General features: G+C 52.9%; 2 protein-coding genes across 5 annotated transcripts in view; one reads left to right on the top strand and one right to left on the bottom strand.

Moving 5' to 3' along the window:
* LOC144213184 (pyruvate carboxylase, mitochondrial-like) overlaps positions 1 to 25,645 on the bottom strand; it is a 39,396-nt gene that overhangs the window by 9,781 nt on the left and 3,970 nt on the right. For all 4 annotated transcript variants that reach the window (XM_077741474.1, XM_077741475.1, XM_077741476.1 and 1 more), the window contains exons 5-12: positions 25,115 to 25,280; positions 24,892 to 25,037; positions 24,568 to 24,685; positions 24,436 to 24,503; positions 23,859 to 23,942; positions 22,648 to 22,766; positions 20,331 to 20,493; positions 15,683 to 15,865 (exon numbers count right to left, since the gene is read on the bottom strand). In XM_077741474.1, coding sequence (XP_077597600.1) covers positions 15,683 to 15,865; positions 20,331 to 20,493; positions 22,648 to 22,766; positions 23,859 to 23,942; positions 24,436 to 24,503; positions 24,568 to 24,685; positions 24,892 to 25,037; positions 25,115 to 25,280 — 1,047 coding nt within the window. The remainder of the gene's footprint in view (positions 1 to 15,682; positions 15,866 to 20,330; positions 20,494 to 22,647; positions 22,767 to 23,858; positions 23,943 to 24,435; positions 24,504 to 24,567; positions 24,686 to 24,891; positions 25,038 to 25,114; positions 25,281 to 25,645) is intronic.
* LOC144213185 (leucine-rich repeat and fibronectin type-III domain-containing protein 4-like) lies at positions 2,090 to 13,535 on the top strand. Its single transcript, XM_077741478.1, has 8 exons — positions 2,090 to 2,649; positions 3,073 to 3,546; positions 7,553 to 8,074; positions 8,138 to 8,300; positions 8,359 to 8,529; positions 8,610 to 8,771; positions 8,831 to 9,466; positions 12,203 to 13,535. Exons 3-8 carry the CDS (start codon positions 7,579 to 7,581, stop codon positions 13,401 to 13,403), a joined length of 2,829 nt encoding a protein of 942 aa, XP_077597604.1. The 5' UTR covers positions 2,090 to 2,649; positions 3,073 to 3,546; positions 7,553 to 7,578; the 3' UTR covers positions 13,404 to 13,535.

The raw sequence follows: 25,645 nt of genomic DNA on the forward strand, positions 1-25,645 counted from the left end.
GCCGCCGGAGAAGAAGGCGGCCCAAGGATTCACGTGGCCGCGTGGCGTGCCGCGGGAAAAAGGGAAAAAAGGCAAACCAGGTGGGGGGGTTGGCGTGCACCAGATCAACGCAAAGTGACTACTTTATACAAGAGCCAATAACCATGGATGATGTGGCGGCCCATGCAGATGACCATTGCCAAGGACAAAGCGCTATCAAATATTGATTTTAACCACTTTTATTTCCATCGCAACACCAGCTGCTCCCCAGCATCACGCTTTCCAGTACACAATGGCTAAAAACAAGCGGCAAAGAGTCCATGTTTTCTTGAATTTGCTGCAAAGGAAGACCTCTGGTAGCGGCTTAGCTTTTTTTTTTTGAATAATATAAGCTGGTGAAATATGAATGAAGACAAATAAGGCGAACGAGTGCGAAGAAATCCATGGAAGCGTGTCCTTTTGCACTCTGCTGTATCAGATCAATGTGTTCATTAGCGGGCCGCTTGGCATGCCCGCCGCCGCCGCTACATTGGCGTTGGCCCTCCCTCTTATTTCGCACAACGTGGCACACTCGCCTCGCCTCGCTTCGCTTCGCCTCCCCTCCGCAAACAGCCTGGCCTGATTCAGATGCGCCCGCTAGCTCAGAGCTAGATGCTAGCTGCATGCTAATGACAAATGGACCTTCTTAGGGAGCTGGCTCAACTGCCATTGATGGGCAAATGATGCAAAACTATCATCTTGGCGCCTGGAAGACCTCATCTACGACTCTGGCACCCCCGTGCACACATTTCCAAGGGCTTCACTCCACGTTTTAGAGACTGCAAGAAAAATAGTCATGGAAAATGTAAGACATTAAGACGTAAAAACAAGGTTAAGGACATTTTCTTTCTGCCTCCCGTCTGATCTTTTCGCATCTTTCTGTGATTTCCCAACACGGGCCGCCATCTCCCTCAAGTCATTTCTTGTGTGAGACGGCGGCGGCGGCGCGCCAGGGGAGCTTTTGGCTAGCTGAGCAATGCGGACAAACCGGGGCTTTTTCTTGTAACTTCATTGGGCAGAATGCTAACAAAAACACAGCCATGCTAATAAACGGCAGCGTAAAGATAAGGCACGCACAGGGCCGGGTCAGCAGCGCGCTTCCTCGCAACGGATGACACGTACATGGCGGGGTGAGGAAATGATTAGGTATCAAGGGCGCCGGCGCCCGGGGAGGTCCAAAAATACCTGACCCCCGGGCCAAAATAATTACGGTCCCGGGACGGTGGAGAGGAAGGCAAGCGGAACGGGAGCGAGGCGGCGCCGCCGCACAGCGCCACGTCGCGACCCGTCTAAGCACCTTTGATTTTGACAGCGCTCCAGACTTTTGAGGGGATCCAGGTTACATGTGTTTAACTGGGAGGCATTGCCGGCTAACCCCCAGCCGCTTCGCTTATCTGGCTAATTCCCTGGGAGAGCTCGCTCGGGCCTTGCATTTTCGGGTTGTTTTTTTTTTTCACCTCAACCTCACTCTCGTCTCCATCGTCTAAACCCCCCCCCCCACGGTCGGCCCCCGAGTAGCTGCAGGCGCTAAGAGCTCGTCTCGCTTTCATCTGGCGCTCTTCATCCGTATGCCCGTCTTGCTCTTCTTCCTCCCGATACGACTAAAAATAAAGCGGCCGACGCGGAAGACGAAAAAGGCATAAAAAGAGACAATCGGTGGAAAAGTGGGAACACGCGTCCGCGCCGTTTACCCGAATCTGGCTAATGAGGCGGAGAAAGTGGCTAATTAAAACAAGTCCTCATTACATTTCCCTGACGTAAAAATGGTCCCTAAACTTGGCAAGTGCATAAAACAATATTATAAAACCCGGGAGCCCGGACGCCCTGGTCCAACTGGGCATGGACGTCGCCGGACGTCCAATCCGTTTGGACTGGGAGGGGCCAATGGACATTAAGCGGGATGATTGGACGTCGGGTATTTGATGGGAAGGGACGCCGCTGCTTTCTATGGTTGCCGTGTGGTATTTTCTATCTCCCTCCTCCTGCATTGCCTCCCTCCTCACCTCCCTCCTCACCTCCCTCCCCCTCCCCCTCCTCCCCCCTTCGCCTCTCCTCACCGCGTCTGCACCCCACCGAATCAGTCCGCCGGAGCACCCCGAGCGCTCCGCCTCGCTCGTCCGCGTCACCGGACGGACCCGACTCCGCTTTCCTATTTCGGAAGAAGAAACAAAAATAAAGGCAAGAGTCAAAGCGGGACCTTGACGAAGAAGAGGACACGAGCATTATTTTTTTTTTTTCTCTTCTTCCCCCACCACCTCCCACTCCGGATAGCTCGGCCATTCCCGCATCCCCTCCTCCTCCTCTTCCTACTCTTCCTCCTCCTCCTCCTTCATTCACTACCTGTACTGTGGGATTAACACGACTTAAATTTCAATCAGCCGGCAGCCCGGGCGGCAGACAGAGCGCCGCAGCTGTCCAGACCGGGGCGGTCGACATAGAGAGGAGAGAGAGAGAGAGAGAGAGAAAATAGAGAGAGCGAGAGTAGAGAGAGTGAAGGAAAAAAAAAAAAGAGAGAGAGAGTGAGCAGAGAGGAAGAAGAAAAAAGAAGCCATGGGTGTTGTTCCGACTTGAGAGAGCGCCTCCACAAGATGGAGATGCCGGAGAGGCAGGTGGAATGATCGGGACCCGCAGGTAAGACGCCTTTTCCCGTCTTTGTGGGCTTTTCCCAGAGAATCGACTAAGACTGCGCCGTAACCCAAGAAGAACCAGGGAGGCGCGCTCGGGGAAGGCGCGGGATGCAAATGCTCTGCCAAAGCGCTGCGCCACAGCAAAAGAGAGAGAGAGAAAATGACAAACGGCAAAATAGGGGGGCATGATTGACAAGCGGGCCCACTTTTCAACCGGGCCACGTTGGCGGGAACGTCCGTAGGCCGCTCGCCGCCGACGCGCTACTTTACGTGCGCTGGCTTCGGGGGCGGCGGGAGACGCCAAAGGGGGTCCGCGGACTCTACGTCGTGCGGGGTGGGCGCCAAAAGAGGATTTAACGCCGCCGTGAGGGACGCACGCTTCTTAGACGTGGACTCTCGGGACACACTTTTGGCCTTTTCTTCCCAGGTTTCTGTCAGAGCCGCCCTCCTCTCCCCAAGGTCATCGGCCGGAGCATCGGCAAATGCCGCCGCCACCCGGGTCACCCGGAAGGGGGCCGTCTGGGAATTAGAGGCCGCCCTTGGACATGGAGACGTCAAGGGGGGCCGGGCCAGAGAGGTAGAGGCGGCCACCTCCCGGATTCCCGTCCCGGAGAAATAGCCGCCTGCAATTCTTGGAGTTATTTCTGCAACTACTTTTCTGGGAATAGCGGAATATTTGCGGCTCCTTCTTGGGATATTGTGGAATTTGGACCACCCGGTCGAAGGTGTTCCATTACGGGAAACTCACTGGGCGACACGTCGGATCCGGGCGGGCCAAAAGATGGCAAAGACCCCGGAGAAAGTCTGCTGAATGCCAATTAGCGGCAAGAAAAAGAGACGAGAGGAGAGAGAGGAGAAGAGATGTGGAGCTGATTCCAGTTGCTGCGCACAGACACAAAAGGTAAGCAGCAAAATTGGGAGCGCTGACCCCAAACAAAAGCGCCCTTTTGCCGCCCCGACATAGAAACAATCAAATGTGGCAAATGCCATTCATCTCTTTGGAGTGATGACAAAAATGGCTGCCGTGGAAGTCTATGGGAGCAAGAAAATGAAGGTTGTAGACAAAATCATTACCTTTTAAGTGACTCTTTTGGGCCATTTACAAAACTTCTGCAGAGAAAAACAGACAACATTTTCTAGGAATAACTGGGAGTTCTATTATGCAAGTGGAATGAGTAACATTTGAAATATATCACAAAGTATGACATTGACGACGCTCAAAGTTTCTCTCTCATTGGCCCCTCCCATTCCCAATGGGATTTACGGCACCCCGGTGCTATTTGCCCACTAAGGGTGAATGGATGTATGCACATTGTGCTCTCTTGTGCTGAATCATTGAGCATGCCAATGCTGAGTGGAGGGGGGGAGGAAATGGGGGAGGGAACTGTGTGTTCTTTCCCACTTTAACGCACACACACACACGCATATCGGGCCGTCCTATAAATAATAAACAGATGTGTCTCCGTAACACGGCGAGATGGAAACGTGGTGTTATTTTTAGCTCTTCCTTCTAATTTGCACCCATTGACAAATCTAATTGAGCATGGCTTTTATTTTTTCCCCTTTTTTTCGTCCCCCCCCCCCCCCCCCCCCTCTTGATTCGTTCCCACGAGAGCGAGCGTCCCTCACCTCCGGCGTATCGCCCGCCGTATCGCTTACGGACGCGCTTAGCCGGCGCCGCCAGAGTGGAGATCACGACAAAGTGACCGGGGGGGAGCGAAAAGGCCTGGACGGGAAACAGAAATATTACAGACTATTACACTTGTTATGGAATGTAAACATTAGCGTGATTAACAATGAGTAGGCATTGAAGGACTCCCGTCATTTCCAGTGAGTGCTTTGCTGGCTGTTTACAAAATTGCTTGGTGGAATTTTCCACTCCTATCCACAAGTGCTGCTCTATTGGTCGCACCCCTACTTTTTCCATGGCCATTTTTCTTTGACGAGCTTGGCCCAAAGGCGAGTGGCGAGGAGGGCCGGTTTGTGCCACCACGGCGATGGCGGGGTCGAGAGGATGACTAATTAAAATGTTAACAGTCTGTTTATAGGCACAACAGGCGCCTGTCGACTGGAGGAACTGTAACCAAGGCAACCGACCGTGGGTGACAGGCGGAGGGATGCGATTAGGGAAAGGGGGCGACGCCAAGGCAATGGGGGAGCACGGGAGGGGAGGGGGGCCGCTGCCGTGCATGCTGGGACGCCAAAAAAAAGCACACTGACGTGAGCCATTCTTTGCTGGGGATAAAGAAGAGTAAATAGGGATGGTTATTTTGGGATTTTCGCATCTGCCCGACAATTTTTTGTATTTGCTAACGACGGGCTCGGATGGCGACGGGCTAATCGGCGGCGTCGGACCGCGCTGGCTCGCCGACGTTTACTTTTGTTGAGCTGCTGCAAACGACTTGTGCTGTCAGCAAATCAGGGGCCAGAAAATTGGCCCGGCGGGGGGCCACCATCGAGCGCCTGCCTTGATTTGGAGCTTTTGGACAATCCGCTAAACACCGGTCGGCCGGATCCCACGGATTTTCGTGCAAAAAAAAAAAAAAGGCTTGATATCAAATAAAACACAGACCAAAAGTGCCCCATATTTTACAATCAGCGCTAAACTAACAACAGTCCGACTCTCTCACGCATATGTTTGCCGACACGCCACCCAAGACAATATGGTGCGTGCATAAAAATCATCCAAAGAAGAGCATGATGCCTTCATTAAAGTGCTTTATTAGCCTGGAAGCTAAAGCGTGCCAGCGCGCTATCCAATCTGATACGCCTGCTCTCTCGCCATCTGGAGAAGAAGAAGCCAAACAATCTCAGTAACTCGCCGACTTCACGTTATCGTACGCGTACGTACGTGCGTGTAAAAGTAGAGTACTACTTGAAAAGTGGCGGGCGAGACTCGACGCTGGCCGGCGTTTTGCCGCTTAGCTGCCTTCAAGTCTTACAGATGTTTACACGAGAGCTTTGCCGACAGATAACATTGACGTGCTACTTTGCAGTCAGCCGGTGACACTGAAGTATTACGGCGGCGGCGGAGGGCGGGGGTGTTAGCGCTAGCCTAGCGCAAACACACACACACGCTCTATTAGAGGCGGAGGTAGAAGAGCGATGGGATGTGTTCCTCCCAGATCATGTAAAGTTGTGCGCCAGTGCCACCAAAAATCAACGTCACCCGTCTGGCGTTCGCCACTGGGCTTTAGCGTCAACGCTAAAGTGGAATCCTCGACAGCAAAAGCGTGCCAGTCGCTGGAAAAAAAGCCAAATCAAAGCGCCATCTTTAACGTGGCCGCGCTCTATAATGCTCCTCTGATTGATTATTTCATTGGAGTCATTTGTCCGTCGCCGCGGGGTCAATGGCAGACATTAGCCAACGCGCCCATGAACGGCCACTGACGAGTAAAGTCGACGCACGCACGCCACGGCGTTCTCTATTTCCCTAATCAAATGGCAGTTTTCGTCTTCCCTCCCCGCGACATTGACGGATGGCGCCCTTCAAACGTTTATCGTCTTCCCATATTTCTCTGCCCGTCCGCCTAATGGTGAGACTTTGTATTGGCTCGCCGTCTTTTGCATAGAATACAGTCATTCCACTTTCCCGTAAAAAATTACAGATAATACCGGATATCATATGATTCTTCGGATGTTAAACATACGGCCACGTCGTCGTCGATCGGGCTGGGCCAAGCCCCGCCCCCACTTGGCCAAGGGGAGAGAAAGTTGACAGGCGTCTGACAAAGAAGCCAAGAGTATCAAAAGGATGAGTAGGCCTCTGTGCGCATCACTGCCACAACAAGAGGGCTACGTGGGCGTTGTGTTCTTCCTCGCCCGAAGAGAGAGAGAGAGAAAGAGAGAAAAAGAGAGAGAGACAGAAAAGGAAAGACAGAGCGACTTTCTGTCGGCCTCACTATAATTACAAGCGTGTGGGAGACTGTTGTGCTGCGTTCGCCGTGCCTACAAAGGCACAATTAATATCGAGGGCAACGCGTGATTGAAATCATTCCGCGCTTTAAAGGCGCGCGTCAGCATATCGCTTCTTCCCCACAATAAGTGGCTCACGCCGCTCCGTGCCGTCGCGCTTTATCCATACCGCCACCGCCACGCCACGCTCTCCATTCCGAGTCCATTAGGGAGCGCTGGCATTTAGGAAGGCGCCCAACGCCACGGCCACCGCTCCAACAAGCATGCAAATAGAAAGGCGCAAACACACTGTGAATTAAGGTGATACATTTTCGTCAGCGTTTAATAAGGGCTTGACATTTTTAGTCCTCGGCCAAAGGAAGCCGAGTGCTAAAGTGCCGCGGGTCGGCCAGGTGGCGGAAAAAAAGCGAGTTTCCGTCGAGCACACTTCGGATCGAAATACTTCAATCGGAGGGGAGATGGATCGGGTTTAAGCGCCGTCCATAGGGAGGAAAAAATGTGCAACGTCAGTTTGGGGACGCCTTCTCGTTTGGCACGACGTAAGAAGCGCCGTCGCCGTAAATCTTCCGAATAAGACGTATACGATTGGTCTCCGGGTTTCGCGTGTGACGAACAAATGGCGGCGCTCCAAGTGACCGTCTGTTAGCGGATCTCAATTTTGCGCTCTAGATCCACGTTGCCACGGCAACCCCTCAGCGTGAAAAGCGGCGCCAGTCACTCATGGGCGCCTGGTCACGGCACACGCCGTCATTCCAAGGTGTGCGCCATAGTTGCCGTGGTGGAAATGACCCCGTCGCTTCCCCTGACCCGTCGCTTTAAGTGGCGATAAAACACGGCTAATCCGCATTTTCGGGTTCCTAGGTAACGGTTACTATAGGGATGGTCTTTGTTCGTTCCGGCGGGACGGCAAAGCATTGGCGACCTCGCACAATGGCTAGCGTCAGCGCTAGTCGCTACAAGGCCAGGAGTCACGGCTTTGTGTTTTTCTTCAGGTCTGTGGATAGCCCGGCCTTCTACCATGCCTGCCGCCCCGAGCGCCAAGCCCAGCAGACACCGACGCCGTCCCGCCGTCCCGGAGACGCATTGCACCTTTGTAGGGTCGGCGTGGGCCCTGCCCTGGACGTCCCATTCCGTCCCTTGTCCCTGCTCCAAGAGAACCCTAGCGGCTCTCCACTGGCTGACTCTGGTCACATGCTGCCTGCTCCCGTCTCCGGGCGGCGCGGGGGAGACGTGGGGGGTGGTGTCGGCCTGCCCCTTCCACTGCGTGTGCCGGAACCTGTCGGAATCCCTCAGCACGCTGTGCGCCGACAAGGGTCTGCTGTTCGTGCCGCCGCACGTGGACAGGCGGACGGTGGAACTGCGCCTGGCCGACAACTTCATCACCCAAGTGGGCGGGGAAGACTTTGTCAACATGAGCGGATTGGTGGATTTGACTCTGTCCAGAAACACCATCCACCTGATCCGGCCCATGGCCTTTGCCGACCTGGAGAGTCTGCGCTCGTTGCACTTGGACGGTGAGCGGCGCCGGGACTCTCGGTCGACGTGACCGGAGCTCTGACCGGCATTTTTCTTTCCAGGCAATCGTCTGACGGCGGTGGGTCCCAGGGACCTGGCGGGATTGGTCAATCTGCAACATCTGATCGTCAACAACAATCAGTTGATCCGAGTGTCGGGGCAAGCCTTTGACGACTTCTTGCTGACCTTGGAGGATCTGGACATGTCTTACAACAACCTCCAAAAGTAAGCCTAGTGCAGACTTTGTTTGGCGGTTCCACAATGTTCCGTTGGGTTTCCGCAGGGTGCCGTGGGAGTCCATCCAGAACATGGCTAGTCTGCACACGCTAAACCTGGACCACAACCTCATAGACCACATCGCGGAAGGGGTCTTTGGGGAGTTGTACAAGCTGGCCAGGCTTGACATGACCTCCAACCGGCTCAGGACCTTGCCGCCAGACCCCCTCTTTGCCAGGTAAGGCCACCTTTGGGTGTCTTTTTGAGGGGGGCTTGGCGTGGAAGGCCTCGGTCTCTGACTAAAACTCAACTTTGCAGGTCCCAAACGGGCGCCATAAGCCCCACCCCTTACAACGCCATCATCAGTCTGAATTTCGGGGGGAATCCGCTGCACTGCAACTGCGAACTGCTGTGGCTCCGACGGCTAATCCGCGGTGACGACATGGAGACCTGCGCCACGCCGCTGCACCTGGCCGGAAGGTACCGTGGATACTTTGTTTTTTGGAAAGCAATGACCGCAATACGATCCGTTTGGCCAGGTATTTCTGGTCCATTCCCGAGGAGGAGTTTACCTGCGAGCCCCCTCTGATTACCCGCCACACCCACAAGCTGTGGGTGCTGGAAGGCCAGAGGGCCGCCCTCAAGTGCCGCGCCATCGGCGACCCCGAGCCGGCCGTGCACTGGGTGTCGCCGGACGACCGCATCGTGGCCAACTCCTCCCGGACGGGCTCCTTCGGCAACGGCACTCTGGACATCTCCGTGACGGTGGCCCGGGACGACGGGGCGTACACCTGCATCGCCATCAACGCCGCGGGCGAGGCCACCGCCACCGTGGACCTCAAGATCATCCCCCTCCCTCACAGGGGCAACAACAACAACAACAGGAATATCAGCAACGGCGTGGTGCGGACCGATCCGGGATCCTCCGACATCAGCGCCGCCGGCAGGGGGGCCAACGACGGCGCCGGGCGAATGGACCGGGGCGACGACTCGGGGGCGGCGGACGACGACGTCGACGACGACGAGGGCGAAGACGGCCAGACGGTGGGAGTACGCGGAGTGACGTCGACCTCGGCCCAGGTCCTCTGGGATTTGGGACGTTTGTCCGGACCTTACGCGGTGTGGATGTACCAGATACAGTACAACTGCACGGCCGACGAAACCCTCGTTTACAGGTCAGTGACTCCGCCGTTGACAAACGTTTTCATGTTTAAATGACGAGCTACACGAGGACGAAACGCTAGGATAACGTTAAAGATGAGGGTGGCCCGCCATTACTGCAAAACGCTTCGCTTGACTTTATGGGTCTGGAGGGCCTCCGTTGAGGAGGCCCCGGGGGGAGATGGGAACTCTAATCAAAAAGGGGGGGGATGGAGAAATGATGGCTGCTGTAAGGAAATGGATTGAGGAGGAGGAAGAGGAGATGCGGCGACGTAGCGCCAATCGACAAATGTTAAGTACGGGATGCGACTGGAGAGGGCGGCGCTCGGCAACGGGGAACCGACGGGAAGATCTGAGATTGACTCCACGCAAAGTCCCACGGGACAGATTAGCGTAAAAGGGAAGAACGCGGGTGAGACCAAATGGCTGAGGAGGCGGGGCTAAATGGAGGGGAAGGCAATCCCTGGCTGACATACAGCCAGATGGAAAAAATGCATCCCGGATGAAAGAGAGGCAAAAAGACGGAGGAAGCGCCAGGAAGAGGAAAGACGGGTGGACGGGGAGGCGGGGCCACCAAAGAAGGAGGCTCTTCCCGAATGGAAATAAAGCCAGGCCGACTGACTGGGAAAAAAGACGAATGCGCGCCGTCTGCGTTCCCATCGGCGCACGCACGGCAATTAAGCGGGGAGAACTAATTAAATAAATGAGCCCACAGAATAAGAATGTGAGAATGGGAGAACGCCAGCTCCCCGCCTGATCAGCTCGGCTAATTTCTCCACGGCAAATAGGCCCATAATAAAGCAAAGCCGCTCAACGCCTTCAAAAGGATTCAAAAGCCTCCCCTCCGCAAATGCCATTGGACGCCTGGACTCGTTAAAGACTGTTTGGACTCCACCTATGGGAAGAAAAGGACACGGATCGATAAATGTAGCCTCTTCCGAAAGGTAGCCCCCCCGTTGGACAGCTGGCGAGTCTGCCAGATTGCGTCATTTGTCCAAAAAGGTCAGTGGCGTGACGGGGTCAGGTGGGAGGGCCGGCGCCTGGCATCTGTTCGGAAGCGCCGGGGACGACCAAGTCGTCCTCCAAGACGAATCCAGTCAGGTGAAGCTGAAGGACGGCGAATGGGGACGGAGACACTTGATACAAAGGCAAAAGAGCTCCTCCAAGAAAGGCTAAACAAAGGCCACGTGTAAAAAGAAGAGGAAATGAGGGCAGCCGAGTGGAGATAATGGCGCTGTTGTCCTCCCTCTTCCTCCTCTTCCGGTCTCATCTTCCTCGCCATGGCGAAACGTACGCCATCCATCTTTTTCTTTGCCGCTCTCACGCATACTAAGAATAACCTGTTTCTATGACAGCAGTTCAGACAAAGGCGTCGTCGTCGTCGCTTCCCCGCCCGCCAAAGCACGTCGACGTTCCCCCCCGCGTGCGCTTTTGCCGGGATTAAAGACGAGCTAAAGCTCGGCGCGTCCGGAAATAGCGACTTTGCTTCACCCTGTCGGAGACGCCGGTTCAAAAGTTGCGCTTATCTTAATTCCTTCGCCGCTAGCTAACTAGCTTGTCGTCGAAAAAAAGAAGAAGAGTAAAGTAAATGCGCCAATCGTAGACGTTTGAGCTCCAAACATTTGCAAGGCAGAAAAAGCACACGCTGATGTGTGTATGTTTCCACTCCATTTTCTTCCAATTAATTTCCCTTTGTTTCAATTATGTTTTGACCTTTAAATTGGGAGGCTTTTTTCCTCCCGCGCGCCTTTTTTTTAACGATGCAGTCTTGTTTATAACCCTTTTGCACATATTGTAATAATGCATCGTCTGTCTAAAATAGATGAATTCATTTATTGGATTAAAAACGCGACGCTACGATTGGATTTACGACGGGCAAAAAAATGTCCGAGGCCGCCATTTGACATTTCCGCTCCCGACGGCGAGGACGCGCGCCGGAGTCGAAACGAGCCGGGCGAGTGATTCACGGGCTGGTGAAAGCGCCAGGCGAGAGGGAGGCTACGGCCAAGTGATATAGGGACGGGAAACGCCAGATGGAGGTAAATTCGCGGCCGGCTACGAGACGACGTGACCTTGGCGGCTAAATCCAGGGACGCCGGCTCGTGGCGCCGGCGGATAATGGAGATGTAGCGCCGCGTCTGTGTCTGCGTGTCGGGTCAGGAGGGGCCACTTACGAGAAAAATTGCTGGCCGGCCGGAGACAAAGACGTAGCAAGACTATTTGGGACAAAAACAAAAAGAAAGGAGCAAAAGGGGGTGACGTAAAAGACTTTTCTTTTCACCTTTTTGGGTCCGATCGGCGGCGTGCCGATCGTACGGCCGAGGCCATTCTTTTCGCTTCGACTGCCGCGCTATCGGAGCGAGTAATGAAGCTTCGCCATGGCAACGCGGGAATCGCTCACCCGGTCGAAGGAGTCGGCCAATCCTTTTAACGAAAGGGCGCCATCGACGTTTGCGTTAGGGCCACAAAGGCCGTACCAAAGTCCAGACGCTAGCGCTTTCCAGAAGCTTTGTTTTGTTACATTTCCTGACTTCCAGCGCATTGGAGGCCTTCCACTCCGCAAATTGTCATCTTGCGTATGTGTTCAAAGGGCCTCTTGACAGGCACAACTGACTGGTGCAGGCCATTGGCGTGCAAATGGCGTGCCCACAGGAGTCTCTTTTGAGGCTCCCCGGGCGCACGTCTCATCAATAGCCTCATTTTCTTCCTCCACTCCTGGGCTTAACCACGGTGGTCTTTTCCGCTTTCAGGATCCTGCCGTCCACCAGCGACCGATTTCTGTTGAAGAACTTGGTCTCCGGGGCCGACTACAACCTGTGCGTGCTGGCCATTTTCGACGACTCGGCCACGGCGCTGGCGGCCACCAAAGTCCTGGGCTGCGCCACTTTCTCCACCCAGGACGTCTATCCGGCCTGCAGCTCTCTGCAGGCTCACTTTTTGGGGGGGACGCTGACTATCATGGTGGGCGGCGTGGTGGTGGTGGCCCTGCTGGTCTTCACCGTGGCCCTGATGGTCCGCCACCGGGTCTGCGAGCACTCCGACCACGCCCCGTGCGGCGCCGGCCGCGTTGAGGCGGGGCCAGGCCTGGGCGGGACGGCCCGGGAGAAGGCTGGGGACGGTGGCGGCGGGCGCTACCGGCCTGACGAGGCCACCATGGTGGTCCTCCCTAACGGGCTGCCCTCTAAGAGGACGACGGGGGACGGCGAGAAGGACAAGGAGGCGGCGGACGGCGCTTCCGCCCCGCCCGCCAAACTCCCCCCGAAGCCCAGGTTCAAGCCCAAGGTGGACCTGGAGCAGTTTCTGTCGGCCGGGGGCGTGGTCTCGGCCGCGGCCGGGACGGGGGCGGAGATGGCCCTGGTGGTGCGGCAGAGGAAAGCGGGAGACGGTCACGGGACTCTGCCGGACTACTCCCCCGCCGCCTCGCCGCGGCGGACGCGCTTCAGGGAGGGCCGAGAGCCGCGGGAGGCCGGCCGCCGCCCCGGCTTGTCGCTGGCCGTGCCCCTGGGAGGCGGCGAGGCGCTGACCCGCCGGGCGCTTCCGCCCGGGAGGGACAAGTGGAACTCCTCTGGGGCTTACCAGAGCCCCGTGTCGCCCCTGGACCCCCTGCGGGGGGCGGTCAGCAAGCGGCGGCGCCACTCCCTGGACATGGGCTCCTCCCACGGGGCCGGCTCGGCGGCCAAGCGCTACGGCGCCGTGGGCTACGCTAAGCGACTCAGCGTCATCTGGACCAGGCGGAGCCAGTCCATCCACGGGATGTTGGTCCAGTGCGCCTCCGCCGCCAACGCCAGTGCCGGTTCCTCCGACACCAGCGACGAGGGCGAGCACGGCGGCCGGCCTTTTGGCGGCCGCCTTCAACGTGGCTACATCCACGCTTTCAACACCACCAACTCCAATTCCAACGCCAACGGGAGGGAGAGGGGCCGGGACGAGCTGGAGGAAAGCGTGGTGTAGAATGTCGGCCAGATTGTCTTGAAGGGCACAAATCCATTTCCAAATGTAGAAAAGGGTCACAAAAGTCAAGAATCTCAGAAAAGGTTTTGACCTGGATGGAGTAAGGTCACAACACGGGATCAACACTCAAGAGGGGGCGGGGGGGGGCGGGGGGCGCTGGTGCCAAAGAACTAAACAAAGCCGCTTCTTGGAGGCGACCAGACTTTTTCCCAAAATTGTTTTTTGGACTCGGCCAGACAAAGAATGTGACTTCTATGTGCCCTCCTGTGGATTATGGGGGCATAAACATGGAGTCCTGGGAGGGCTGGGGGGGGTGACTTGGAGGGGCGTGTCACCGGGCGCCAGTTATTAGATCGTGGCCAGTTTACGGCCAGATCGATGCGGATTGCAAAATGGCGGACTAAACTTTCCCGGGTGAGGAGAAAGTGTGTGTGTGTGTTTGTGTGTGTGTGTGTGTGTGTTTTCCAGCCGAGCGCCTCTCTTCCCGTTACACGTGCTTGGTTGTTTGTTTGTTTATTTGGCAAAATGAAAGATGACGACGGCGAAAGACAAACTGAATGGATTGACGGCTATTTTTGCAGGGGGCGTGTCCTATGTTTTTCGTTACGCGGTGCCACGCAATGACTAAACGCCCAACGGTAAATCACCAATCTGCCAGAGAGTACACACACATAGATATATATATATGGTATGGGGATATACTGTATATACATATACGCGTCAAAATAATTGCATTTGTTGCACTGTGATTTTCCAGATATTACGTGAAGTGATCAAAAGAAAGAAGGAGAGAGAGAGAGAGAGAGAGAGAGAGAGAGAAAAGAAATAGGACGTATATACATCAACACTCACTTTGAAACATTGCCGTGGTTCCCTGGCTTTATTTGGTTTTGCCAAAGTCTATGTTGTTCTCTTGACATGATATCAATAAAAAAAAAAGACACCCACCTAAATTGGACTAGCATGAATGAAAATATTTTAGTTTTAACCTCACACGACGTCTACGAGTGGACTAAATTCAGAGCGGGAGGAAAGACGGAATGGACAGAGGCCCGGCGCCCGTTAGGCAAGATGGAGCGCCACAGTCATCGGCCTCCGGCGCCACGTATGAGTAAACAAACAGTCGGCACGCATCGGTGCGGGGAAGCGGCCGCACTGGAGATGATAACAAGAAGAAGAACTAGAAGAAGAAGGCGGCGGCGAGATACAGATGGCGTGCGGCCAGAAGCCGGAGAGCAAGACAACGCCGTCTTGACGTAAAGCGCCTGATGGCCATGTCAGGAGGTTTATGACCACGTTCTGCACTTAAAAAAGAAGAACACGTGAAGGAAGCACGGCAGGGAAAAGATACAAAAGGGGAGGGGCGTCGTCTAACAAATCCGTTGGAGTTTTTGGTGGCGGCGACAGTCGCCATGAAAACATCCGTCTGCCGTCGGGGGAGCGTTTAGATGTGGACGTGGCATTTAAGTGACAGAGCCCAAATGGCCGCCGCCAGTCTCGCAAACTCAATAAAAGTCGCATTTTATCGGCGGCGGCGCGATGCCGGGCGGGACGAGGAAAAAAAAAAACACCAGATCGGTTAACGGGGCTGGTGTCGTTTTGCCGCAGTCTTTCCATCAAAGGAAGCTGCGCAGGGGGCAGAATTTTCCAAATAGTCCTCGTTTGTTTAGTCGCTACCCGACGACGACAACGTCAAAGTGACAGCCGCGCAAGAGAGTAAACCTGGAAGTAACTTCACCACGACGGATACGAGTCTTAATGACAATGACGAATAAAAGCCACGGGCTAAAGAAGACTCGAGTTCATTCGCTAGTCAACAAATGAGTGCCAACGAGCTCAAAGAAAGCATCTTCAACGCATCAAACGCAAGTCACAGTGCTTCTACTTATCTCCAGCTCGCTCGCCGTCGTCGCCGCAATATGCTTTGCGCACCGCTTGAGGAAATATGGGCCGATTACGCGCTAGCGTCCGTCATTCGCGCATTCTCCAAAGTCGCAACCCATCTGGTGTTCTCGCAGACATTTAATCGGGGACAAATGGGAGGCAGGTGGAACTGTGAATGGACTCTACGCAAAACCTGGCTTCCCCAAAAAAAAACATGCTAATTGACCAAAGCAATGCTACTCGCCATTTAAATACCCGTAAAATCTCTCCTAAAGACGATAACGATTACTTTTATCGATGCCTAGCATTCACAAAGTATGTCTTTTGGCCGGGGCCATCGCATTTTTCGTATTAAAGCGAACGCGGACCGAAAAGAAGGTCTAGCGGTTTCCTACCTTGACCCCTCGGACTCGGAACTCGGCCAGCGCTCGGCTCATCTTGGAGGCGGCGGTGGGGAGGTCCTTGCCGCTGGCGATGACTTTGACCAGCAACGAGTCGTAGTGCGGCGAGATGACGGCGCCCTGAAAGGCCGAGGCGCTGTCCAGGCGGATGCCCATGCCTTCGCCGCTGCGGAACACCTAAACGGGTACCAAAACAAAACAGTTAGTCATTTGATACATTTGTTAGCATTTCGCTATTAGCCCCATTGTCAATAGTTGTCAGTTACACTTGTATTGGACGCCATTTTGGAGTTTTCTTTTGGTCAAGTTTACCAGAAGTCCGGCCTCCATTTTAGAAAAGTTGACGAGGGAAAATTCTACTGCTTGACTGCATTTTGTTTGCAAAAAATGCCAAAGACAGAATATTGCCTGGGAGCCACGGTTAGCCATTTCACCCTTTCGTCATCTCAAATTGTCGTGGATAAAAAGCGGGAGCCCGAATTACGCGTGCTCGCCGGCGGGGAAAAGGGGGGGGGGACATGGAAGATGAACCCCACGTGCGCTCGACTCAGACGTAAAGCCTTAAGTTAAGAGTGGTCCGATGGGCGGCCTGGGTCGGGGACGGAGCGTGACTGCCAAAATGGTTAGCCAGTTAGCACGCTAGTCAAGTCGCCCGTGCGTGATTGCGCTGCCGTAAAAGCCCGGCGACTCCCTTAAGAGCCGTTCTCTTCAAACAGAGAGCAAATGAGAATGGCGGCGACGGCGTCGCAGTCGAGTGAGGAGAGCCAAATAAACACTGCGGAAGAAGGCAGTCATGCATTTTTAAATAAGCGGCGAATACGAAACACCAACGAGACACGAGGCAAGACGAGGAGGCACTTTGGCAACCAAAAAAAAAAAAAAAAAAAGCGCGGCTCGGAGGAAAATCGCCGTCTCGTCCTGTCAGGATTTTAAATCAAACGCGCGGCAAGACAGATGCTCTCCGTTCCACGTTAACGCACACGCGCTACATGTATATGTCATCGGCTACGGCACCCCCGGGAGTAGGAAGAGGACAAAACTTGTCCAAAACAACCGGAACATTTTGAGAAATCGGTAGCAATTGGCAAATTTTTATTTGGATTCGGATAGCGCGGGCTTGACTTAAAAAGAGCGGTCGCAGTGGATTGCTCGGATAACGACGGACGCGCTGAATTATACATGAAGAGTTGATTGGACGCCTGGCACAAGACAAAAAATGTTAGCGTGCTTTCGAGCGAGACGGACGGCATCCAAAAGCCAGGCTCGTCGTAAATGGCGGCGTTCCGGGTGGCGTCCCATCCGGGAATTGAAGGCGGGCTTAATGAGACGTTCGCGGGCAGCTTGTAGCCCGCCCCGCTTTAATTAAAAGTCATTCCGCCGCCGTTGTTGCGGCTAACGATTAACCAAAGTCGTTAAACGGATAACAAGCGTTCCCGTCCATTGGAATCCATACCACCACCAGGATACGGCGACCAATCCCATCATTTTCACTTGTGTAGCGGCTCCTAAACAACAACAAAAATGTATCCAATTTAATACTTTTCTCCAAAATGGCAGACGTGAATGACATTTTTTGCCCGAGGCTGTTTTCCCCACGCATTCGTTCTCATCCTCATTTTTTTTTACTAAACCCCGCCAGCCATGTTTTTTTTTCATCCGCCCGATACGTCGCCATTTCTCCATTTTATTTCGTCTGCGTTCTCGCTCTTTTTATCACGGCGCGATGAAAGCGCCGTTATTTAGGGGCACGTTGGTATCGGGTGCGTGGCTGCCATGGAAACCCACATTCTCTGCCGCTAAAACTCGCGCTTTTTGGAGGGACGACGACGTTGGACGGCGCCGTCGGGGTTAATGGGGCAACTGGCGAGCGCGGGGCGAGATCCATTCCAATTTGGCGTTGGTCTCGGCGGCGGGCGGCGCGCCAACCTTGGCCGGCGAGTGCTCGTCTGGCGGGGAAAAGAAGCTACGGTGGAGGGGAAAAACATTCCAAATGGATTAGTGGCAGGCCGCCATGTTGGATCTACAGGCGCTGCAACTTTTCATGGATACGTATCATTAAATGGAGAAAATTCCAGCGCCGTTATTGACCGGGTTCGACGTTGTTGACAGATTGAATTAGCCACATTAGCCACATTAGCGGCGCGCACAAGCGGCGTATTCATCTAAAGACGGATTTAATTCCTCCGCCGCAAACGAGTTGATTATTTACGCGTGTTGCCGTGGCGCAGGTGATGCCACAAAAAGGAGCTTTGGTTAAAGTGGCTGCCGCCTTTTGTACGCCGCCGCATTCATGTGCAAAAACATCCCCACGTCAACAACCTTTCTAGCGGCGGGGCAATTAGCCATCTTTTTTTCCCCCCTCGCCGGAACAATGGCTAGGACGCGGCGGTGGGAAATTACAGAGACGGAGGGCCTTAATTGACGCCACGCTCACAAAGCAGAGCGGCTTCTCCGACGCTCATTAAGGTCATTACACCTTGGTTTGAAGCGGCGGCGTGGAAAGGAGACGCCAATTTGCGACACCGTCCACGAGCGAGCGCTTTGTTTGTGTGGCCGGCCGGGGCCGTGGTCGGCGGGCCCGCCGTTCATCCGAGCGAGTCAAAATGGATCGAGCGCGCTCTCCAGTCAAAAAAGCGCCCATTGGGATTATCGACGGGAAGACGGCGTCGTCGCTGATGTCCCGCGAGAGTGGCGCTAATGAGGATGATCTGCAGCTTTTGAGGGAGGAAGTGACAGTTTATCCCCACGTCAAGTTAATTCGCCAGTCAACGACCCCCAGACACTTATCGCCGCCGCCACGGAACCCGAGCGGGCGGGCGGGAGGGCCTACTTATGGCGCCACGCCGCACGAGACCGCCGCTAATACGAGTACGGTCCGTCTGGCCACTGACTTTGACTCGATGCGCCTTCTATTTCCATTTATTTTGAGGCTATTAGAAGGAGCGGCGTGGGGAAATATTCATGGGAGATGCGCTCGCTGGAGGAGAAAACAAAAGGGAAAATGTTAAAGGGAAATTGGCCTTTTATGTAGGACGCAATTTGTAAGGAGATGTTTACGGGAAACTGATACTAGCGCGGAGAAAAGCAACAAATATTAAATAACTTTGACTTGAGATGCAGAACCTCACGTTATTTTTACCGGAATTAACCACAAAAACGTAAATAATGGCTGTTAATTTTGCCGGGAGCTCACCGTTTTGTAGCCGGGCCTTTGTAATGGGAATGTTGGTTTTGTTTTGCTTTTTTGCCCTCAAGTGGCGTCGGCGGCGGCGGCAAAAATGTCTGCGCCGTGTTCACAAAACTCCCATTTTTTTTGGGACGTTTCCCCTTGAATAATGCATGTGGGCTAATGAGAAAGCCATGCATATTCAGGGATGGCAAGGCGCCGCCAAATGAGGCTTGTTTGGCCTTGGTGGAGGAGCTCTTCCATTTTGCCGCTTGGCTTTGATTCACGGGCCCGCGATGGTGCTCCGTCGCCCCCGGGGGAAATCTTCCCTCTCTCTTGTTAGCGCGCCAGACGGGCGGAGAACGGCGGACTAGCGTCGCGCAATTAGCGCCTTTCAAAGCCGCCGGCCCGTCCGTCAAACGGCGCCGTCGTTCGGACGCGGCCGTCGAACGGACTGACCGTCGGGGACGAACGGCTCATTAACGAGCGCCATTAACGCAACGTCAAATGTGGAAACATGAGAGCGACGTGGACATTTGAAAAGACTGATAGCATGACTCATTTCCACCTTGTCGCGTGGAAACAGACACGACGACGGTGACTCAACGCTCGCCGCGCATTTAGCGGTGGCCAAGAAATACAAGTTAGCGTCGGCAGGGGGCCACAAATGGGACAGGCACCCCATTTCGCTTAGTATTACCGCAGCAAAAACTACATTTAAACGCTTTTAGGGAGGAACGACAAAGCAGGACAATGTAATTTCTTGTCAGCCGGGCTTCCAACTCCCAGTGGATTGGACCTCCGGTGGACGCGGCGGCTTGTCGGAAAGCGGGGAGACGCAGACAAACGACCTGCTCTCTGCCCTTTGTCAATTATTTATGCCTCCGTCCCGCCATCGGATTCATGCTGGCTTTATTGTGTCCATTGTGTTGGCCTCATTTATAATGAATGATAGCGACGGGGAGGGGGTGCCGGGGGGACGCCGAGATTGTGGCTGCGTCGACGGAAGACCAAAGACGAAAGTGGAGGGCCGATTTTGGATTCCGCTGAGATACGCCACTTAACGACGACGGCGCGGTGATTCGTTAAAACTAAACAAACGGACGCCTTGATTGTAATTTAAGCTTAGCGTGCGGATGATTTGTTTTAGCGGAAAGTCAACGGCGGGGAGAAAATTGCTCGCTTCCTATTTTAAAAGGGACGGAAAAACTAGGACGATTTTGAACGATTTTGTTGGCCGGTGAACGCGCAAAAAAATAAATAAAAAAATCCCACAGTGTTTTAATTGTCTGTGACCGGCGCTCATTATCCACTGAATGGCTAGCGAGGCCCAGGAGATAAACAAAGAGTGATAAAAAGCTAGCGGATTGGAAATGGAGATAAGACGGCATTCAAAAAACGGAATAGTCTGACGATGGCTGGAGTTTACGCATTCTAAAAGAGCTATTTTTTTGTCACCGTAAGCCATGAACTCACCTCAATCCTGCCGGTGTCGGGCTGGAAACCTCGGGCCGGGTCCTCGGTGGTCACCCGGCATTGGATGGCGCAACCGTTGACCCGGATCTTGTCCTGCCTGATGCCCAATTCCGGGAGGCTCTGGCCGGCGCAAACGTGCAGCTGGGCGTGCACCAGGTCCACGCTGCCAACGAAACAAATGCTATTAGAATACAAAAGTCGTCTTGTAATTAGCACACTGTAAAAAGTTGATGTCAAATGCATGGGGAAAGTTTAGGACGTTAACTTGATCAAAAAGATCTCAGATGCAACTTTTCATTTGGAAAATGGCAGTGTCCGCATTTAAATGTGGCGCATCCAAATTTGGCATCCATTTGAGAGCGTCCTCGACGGATTTTGGAGGCCCGCCCGCTCATCGGATTTGGACAAACGAGGACGCCGCAATATCCTCGTTTGTGTTACACATAAAAAGATTGCCATGTTTGGATATCTAGCGCCATCTCGCAGCTATGTCTAAAACCCAAATTTACCATTTCGGGCCAATATGGCAGAATGTGATTTACGCCAAAATGAACATCATGGAGACGAGCGGCGGTTTTGGACCACCGGGTCTCTTTGGCGTTGCCACCCACCTCGTCATGGTACTGGACTCGAACACTAGGGGCCAGGCGGAGAGGCAAAATAGGACAAAGTAAGTAGGCAGGTAATGCGGCCAGCAAGGGAAACAAACAAGATGAAAGCGGCGCCTTTCCCACTGAAGTGCAGACGAGAGGAGGCATAAACAGCTGCTCGAAAAAGAAAAAAAAGTGGCAGTGCGCAAAGCCTTTGGATTTGGACACGCTCAAAAAGGGGGAGACATAAAACGAAAGGGAGGAAAGAGACGCTGACTGAAAAGAAGGGATGCTAATCAATCTTTAAACTCGCAAAACACTTCCAAGAGACGTCCAGTCCCATAAAAATGATGGCGTGTCACTTTAAATCTGCATTTGGACGGATTTTTTGTTTACACGCCTTTTTGCTTTCGCTATCTTTCCATCAAAGTCAAGCAGGCTAGCTTTCTTTGGATGAAATACAGCCAATGAGGCGTGTTATTAGCGAGAAAAAAACAAGGGATTCCTTCACTAACGATGAGACATTTTTTTTTCTTTTTGTGGTCCTCCGGGTTGGAACCTTTGGCGTCCCTGAAAAGGTGGGAAAGGCTTAGCGGGACTCCCAAAGGGGATTAGGGGGTCCGCCCGGCCCACAATCTATGGAAATGACAGTCCAATATATTATTTAGGTCATGCTAATGTATGCAAATGACAAGCTTTTATTGAAAATGCCATCCTCGCCTACAAATGGGAATGTGTGAGGCAGATGGAGGTTCATTTTTTTCTTATATGACGGTGAGAACTGATTTTTTTTTCTCTACTTCATCCTACGTCGCCATTTTTACCGGTTCGAACGGGTCGGACGACGACGCTATTTCATCTTTGCCGCTTCGTAAACGTCCGCCTTTTACGAGCGTTACAAATGCGACGCCGACCGGTAAAGTCGGCCAACACCAAATTAAAAAGACATCAACGCGTAACGCGTGTCATTATCATAAATAATGGCGGCGGCGGAGCCTCTCGTGCGCCGACCGCGGAAATGATTTTGAACTCGCTACAGTTAAAAGGGCTGCGCTGGAATTTCTTTTTAACCATTGACGGCGACGGACAGCCATTTTGTTGACGTTTTTTGCAGTTATTTGCTGTTTTTTGGCCGTTTTTTGAACTAGCGAGCTATATCTCTAGATTTGGACGGGGCGGAGTCCCTACCGCACCACATGTCGATGTGACGGATGACGGCGACTTGACGCGAAGCCGTCAATAGAAACCGTCGATACCGAGCGCGGGAAGGCCATTCCGAGTTGACATTTAATCGTTAGCGGCTTTAGCGCGCGCCAGAACGCCAGCGTGACAACATGGAGGGGGGACGGGAAAGAGCAGAGAATGGCGAGGAGGCAGGAGGAGAGAGCAAAGGCCTTAAAAGCCAGCCGTACCGCCGGGGAAAGGGCCAGATGCCATCTACAAATACGCCGCGGCTTTGTGGATCAAACGCCGACAGAAGGGGCTTTTCACCGGGGCGTGTGGGGGGCTCACCGGCCCACCTGCAGTGCGGGCGGGGGGGGTGTTGTCCTTATTTTTTTAATTGTCGGAGGTTTTAACACCCGCCAGGAAAGTAGAAGGCTTTGGCTTTGGTCTTACAAATGGCCCGCAAATGGCTTACAAATATATTTAATGGCGGCTAAAAAAAACACAAAAAAACGATACGTCGGGGTATAAATATAAGAAGAGAGGACAGTTTTTGTGCTCACTCTGTGATCTCCTCGGTGACAGTGTGCTCCACCTGAAGTCGCGAGTTGACTTCGATGAAGTAGTGTTTGCCGTGTTTGTCCACCAAAAACTCCACCGTCCCGGCGTTCTCGTAGCCCACCTGAGGGAGGGGGAAAAAAAACGTTAAAGTTACTTTTCATTGGAGGTCAAATGTCCCATTTTGACCCATTTTGGATCATTTCCATTTCATTTCCAGGGCGCTTTTTCACGGGTGACTTCCGATGGGTTCCAGGCACTTTTGCTTCACTTGATTTATGAGTCACGTCGTGGGCATTTTAAGGGGAAAAAAAAGAGAATGTCACATTAGCCACGCATCATTTGAACCATCATCTTTTTTTTAGTGTCAATTGTCTTCTTTTTCCCTCGCCATCTGTACACCTTTCCCACCTTAAGCCACATTCCTTTTTATTCAATTTCATGGCAAGTTAGCCTTCAGGATACCTTTTAATTCTCAAACTCTCTGTATTTGCGCATAAATTGACCTGAGGAAACCGCAGTGTGAAAGACACAAACACCAAAGTCCAATATTCTTAATTAAAAAACGAGTAAATAATAGCTCAAGATCTTATTCCACTTCATTAAACTTGCTTTCTTAAGCCTTTAAATGGCTCACGGGAGGATTTTTTTATGATTATTTTATTATTTTTCTGCTCTCCGCAAGCACTTGAGCCTGAAAAAGAACTTTTGGAGAGCGGATGTCAAAAATTCAAATTGAAGGAGAGCTCTCCACATTTCAACAAGCCCAATAGCCAGAAAAAATAGAATAAAATGTGGAATTCCTCTCTGGCATATTTAGTCGGCGTAATCCAGAAGGCGAGAGCGACGTGTCGGGCCCGTAAAGCAAGACCGTCACTTGATTGGAATAAAAGCGCCCGAGTGGAGCCCTAACTTTTAACGCCAGAGGAGGGGCCGCCACATTTATTTAACGGCGCCATTCCAATTAAAGGTTAAGATGAAAAATGGGGGGGTTTAGGGACCGTCTAATTGCTAGACGGGGACTTGATTTAGGACACGCCACTTTGTGGACATTTCAGATCCATTTAGGGGACATTTTGATGTTTGTTTATACAGTTTTGGGGCATTTCCAAGGGACTTCTTAAAGGTCCTTGTTCACTTTGATGGCACCCTTTGCACTGGATGGGGCAAAATTGGACTCCAAGTAGCCAATGGGAGGAAAGGGTGGGAGACTCACCATTTTGGCCAGGTTGACGGCGTCCGCATGGAGTCGGTTGCGCAGCTGAGGATCCAGTTGGAAAGCCGGCGCGATCTCCACCACCTGCGGACGCAGACGTCGACGTGAGTGGACGCCGTCTATTTGCCGGCTAATTGAACCCATCGGAGTAAATAGAGTGCGTACGCGGCTTTGGGGAAAGCCACCTTCAAAGTATTATGCAAATCCCGTCTGTGCCCAAGGCTAGCGCTTCAGCTAACATAGAATTAGTGGAAAATTCTAGTGGTTCAAAAAATGAAAAAATAAAAATGGAATTTAAAAAGACAGCAGGACATCAATTAGCCTTCTTATCTGTTTCCCCCCCAACAAGTATCGTTTTCACTTCTAAGAGAGCGAGACTATAAATATCTCATCAGTACGCTAGCGTGCCAAATCTCTTCCAACAGGCACAAGAGAGCCAAGGAAGGATCGCAAGTTCAGGCCAAAACCATGTCAAATCTCTTCAACACTTAAGGAACAGCACTAGTCAGAGTAGTAGTAGTAGTAGTCGTCGTCGTCGTCGTGGTCATCGTCGTCAGAGTGGTAGTAGTAAAGTGACCTTCTGGTGGCGCCGCTGGATGGAACAGTCTCGCTCGTACAGGTGGACCACATTTCCGTATTTATCACCTGCAAGGCAAACATTTATTTCACCATTTATTTATCCAGAAGAGGGAAAAAAAGGCAGACTTACCGAGAATCTGCACTTCAATGTGTCGCGGTTTTTCAATGAACTTTTCGATAAAAAGAGCGCCGTTGCCGAAAGCCGTCAGCGCTTCCGAGTAGGCCCGTTGGTAATTTTCCTCCAGTTCCTAAACAAGAAAAAATACTTTTTTAGCCACTCGCTAGAAAAATTTAACTGCGTCGCAAATCAAGAGGGGGGGGGGGACAACACCTAAAATGTACTCTGAGGTTAAATAACAAAAACAAACCGTAAAAACATCTTTTTGAAAAATGTTTTAATATGGGTAAACATTGGATTCAAAGGAATAGAAATGAAATAAGGGGCGGGGCTGACCTCGTACTCCCGGACCACTCTCATGCCCCGCCCACCGCCGCCGTAGGCCGCTTTGAAAATGACGGGGAAACCGTAAGTCTGGGCAAAGACGTGCGCCTCCCGTAGGCTGCTGACGGGGGAGTCCGTCCCGGGGACCACCGGTACGCCTTGAGTCGACGGGGAAGGACGGTTAGCGGGAATTGCGTTGGCGGACCGGTCGAGGACCGGTCGCCGACGGACGTACCGGCGCTGATGGCCAAAGCGCGGGCTTCCACTTTGTCGCCCATCTTGCGGACCGTGTCCGGGGTGGGGCCCACGAACATGACGTCGGCGTCGGCGCAGGCTTGGGCGAAATCAGAGCGCTCCGACAAGAAGCCATAGCCGGGGTGGATGGCGTCCACGTTGTTGTCCTGCCGAGGACAAAAAAAAAAAAATTCATCCAAAATTTGGCCTACTTTCATTTTAAAGTTCATTTCAATACTAAAGAATACTTTTTGTGTGTTTAATGTATTTTTCTCATTGAAAAAGACAATCCCCCAGTAAGAATATTGTCTTCTTGGGGATGTAAAAGGATAAAAAAAAATCCACTTTTGAACATGACCTCGTCTTTAGTCGTCATTAAATCCTTTTTTATTATCCTTTCAACGCTGAGGACATCCCAGAAATAAAGAGACAAAAGAAGCGGCGCGACAAGATAATGACACCACGCGGCTCCACCAGCCGCGGGGAAAATAAAAGGACGCTCGCCACTTGACACCAACTCATTAAACGCTTA

Source organism: Stigmatopora nigra, chromosome 20, assembly GCF_051989575.1.
Source record: "Stigmatopora nigra isolate UIUO_SnigA chromosome 20, RoL_Snig_1.1, whole genome shotgun sequence".
NCBI classification, from domain to species: Eukaryota; Metazoa; Chordata; class Actinopteri; order Syngnathiformes; family Syngnathidae; genus Stigmatopora; species Stigmatopora nigra.

Coding starts and splice junctions, on each gene's coding strand:
- LOC144213185 (XM_077741478.1), top strand. CDS start 7,579: ATGCCTGCCGCCCCGAGCGCCAAGCCCAGCAGACACCGACGCCGTCCC. Junction 8,075..8,137: donor GCGCTCGTTGCACTTGGACG/GTGAGCGGCGCC, acceptor TTTTCTTTCCAG/GCAATCGTCTGACGGCGGTG. Junction 8,772..8,830: donor CCGCTGCACCTGGCCGGAAG/GTACCGTGGATA, acceptor CCGTTTGGCCAG/GTATTTCTGGTCCATTCCCG.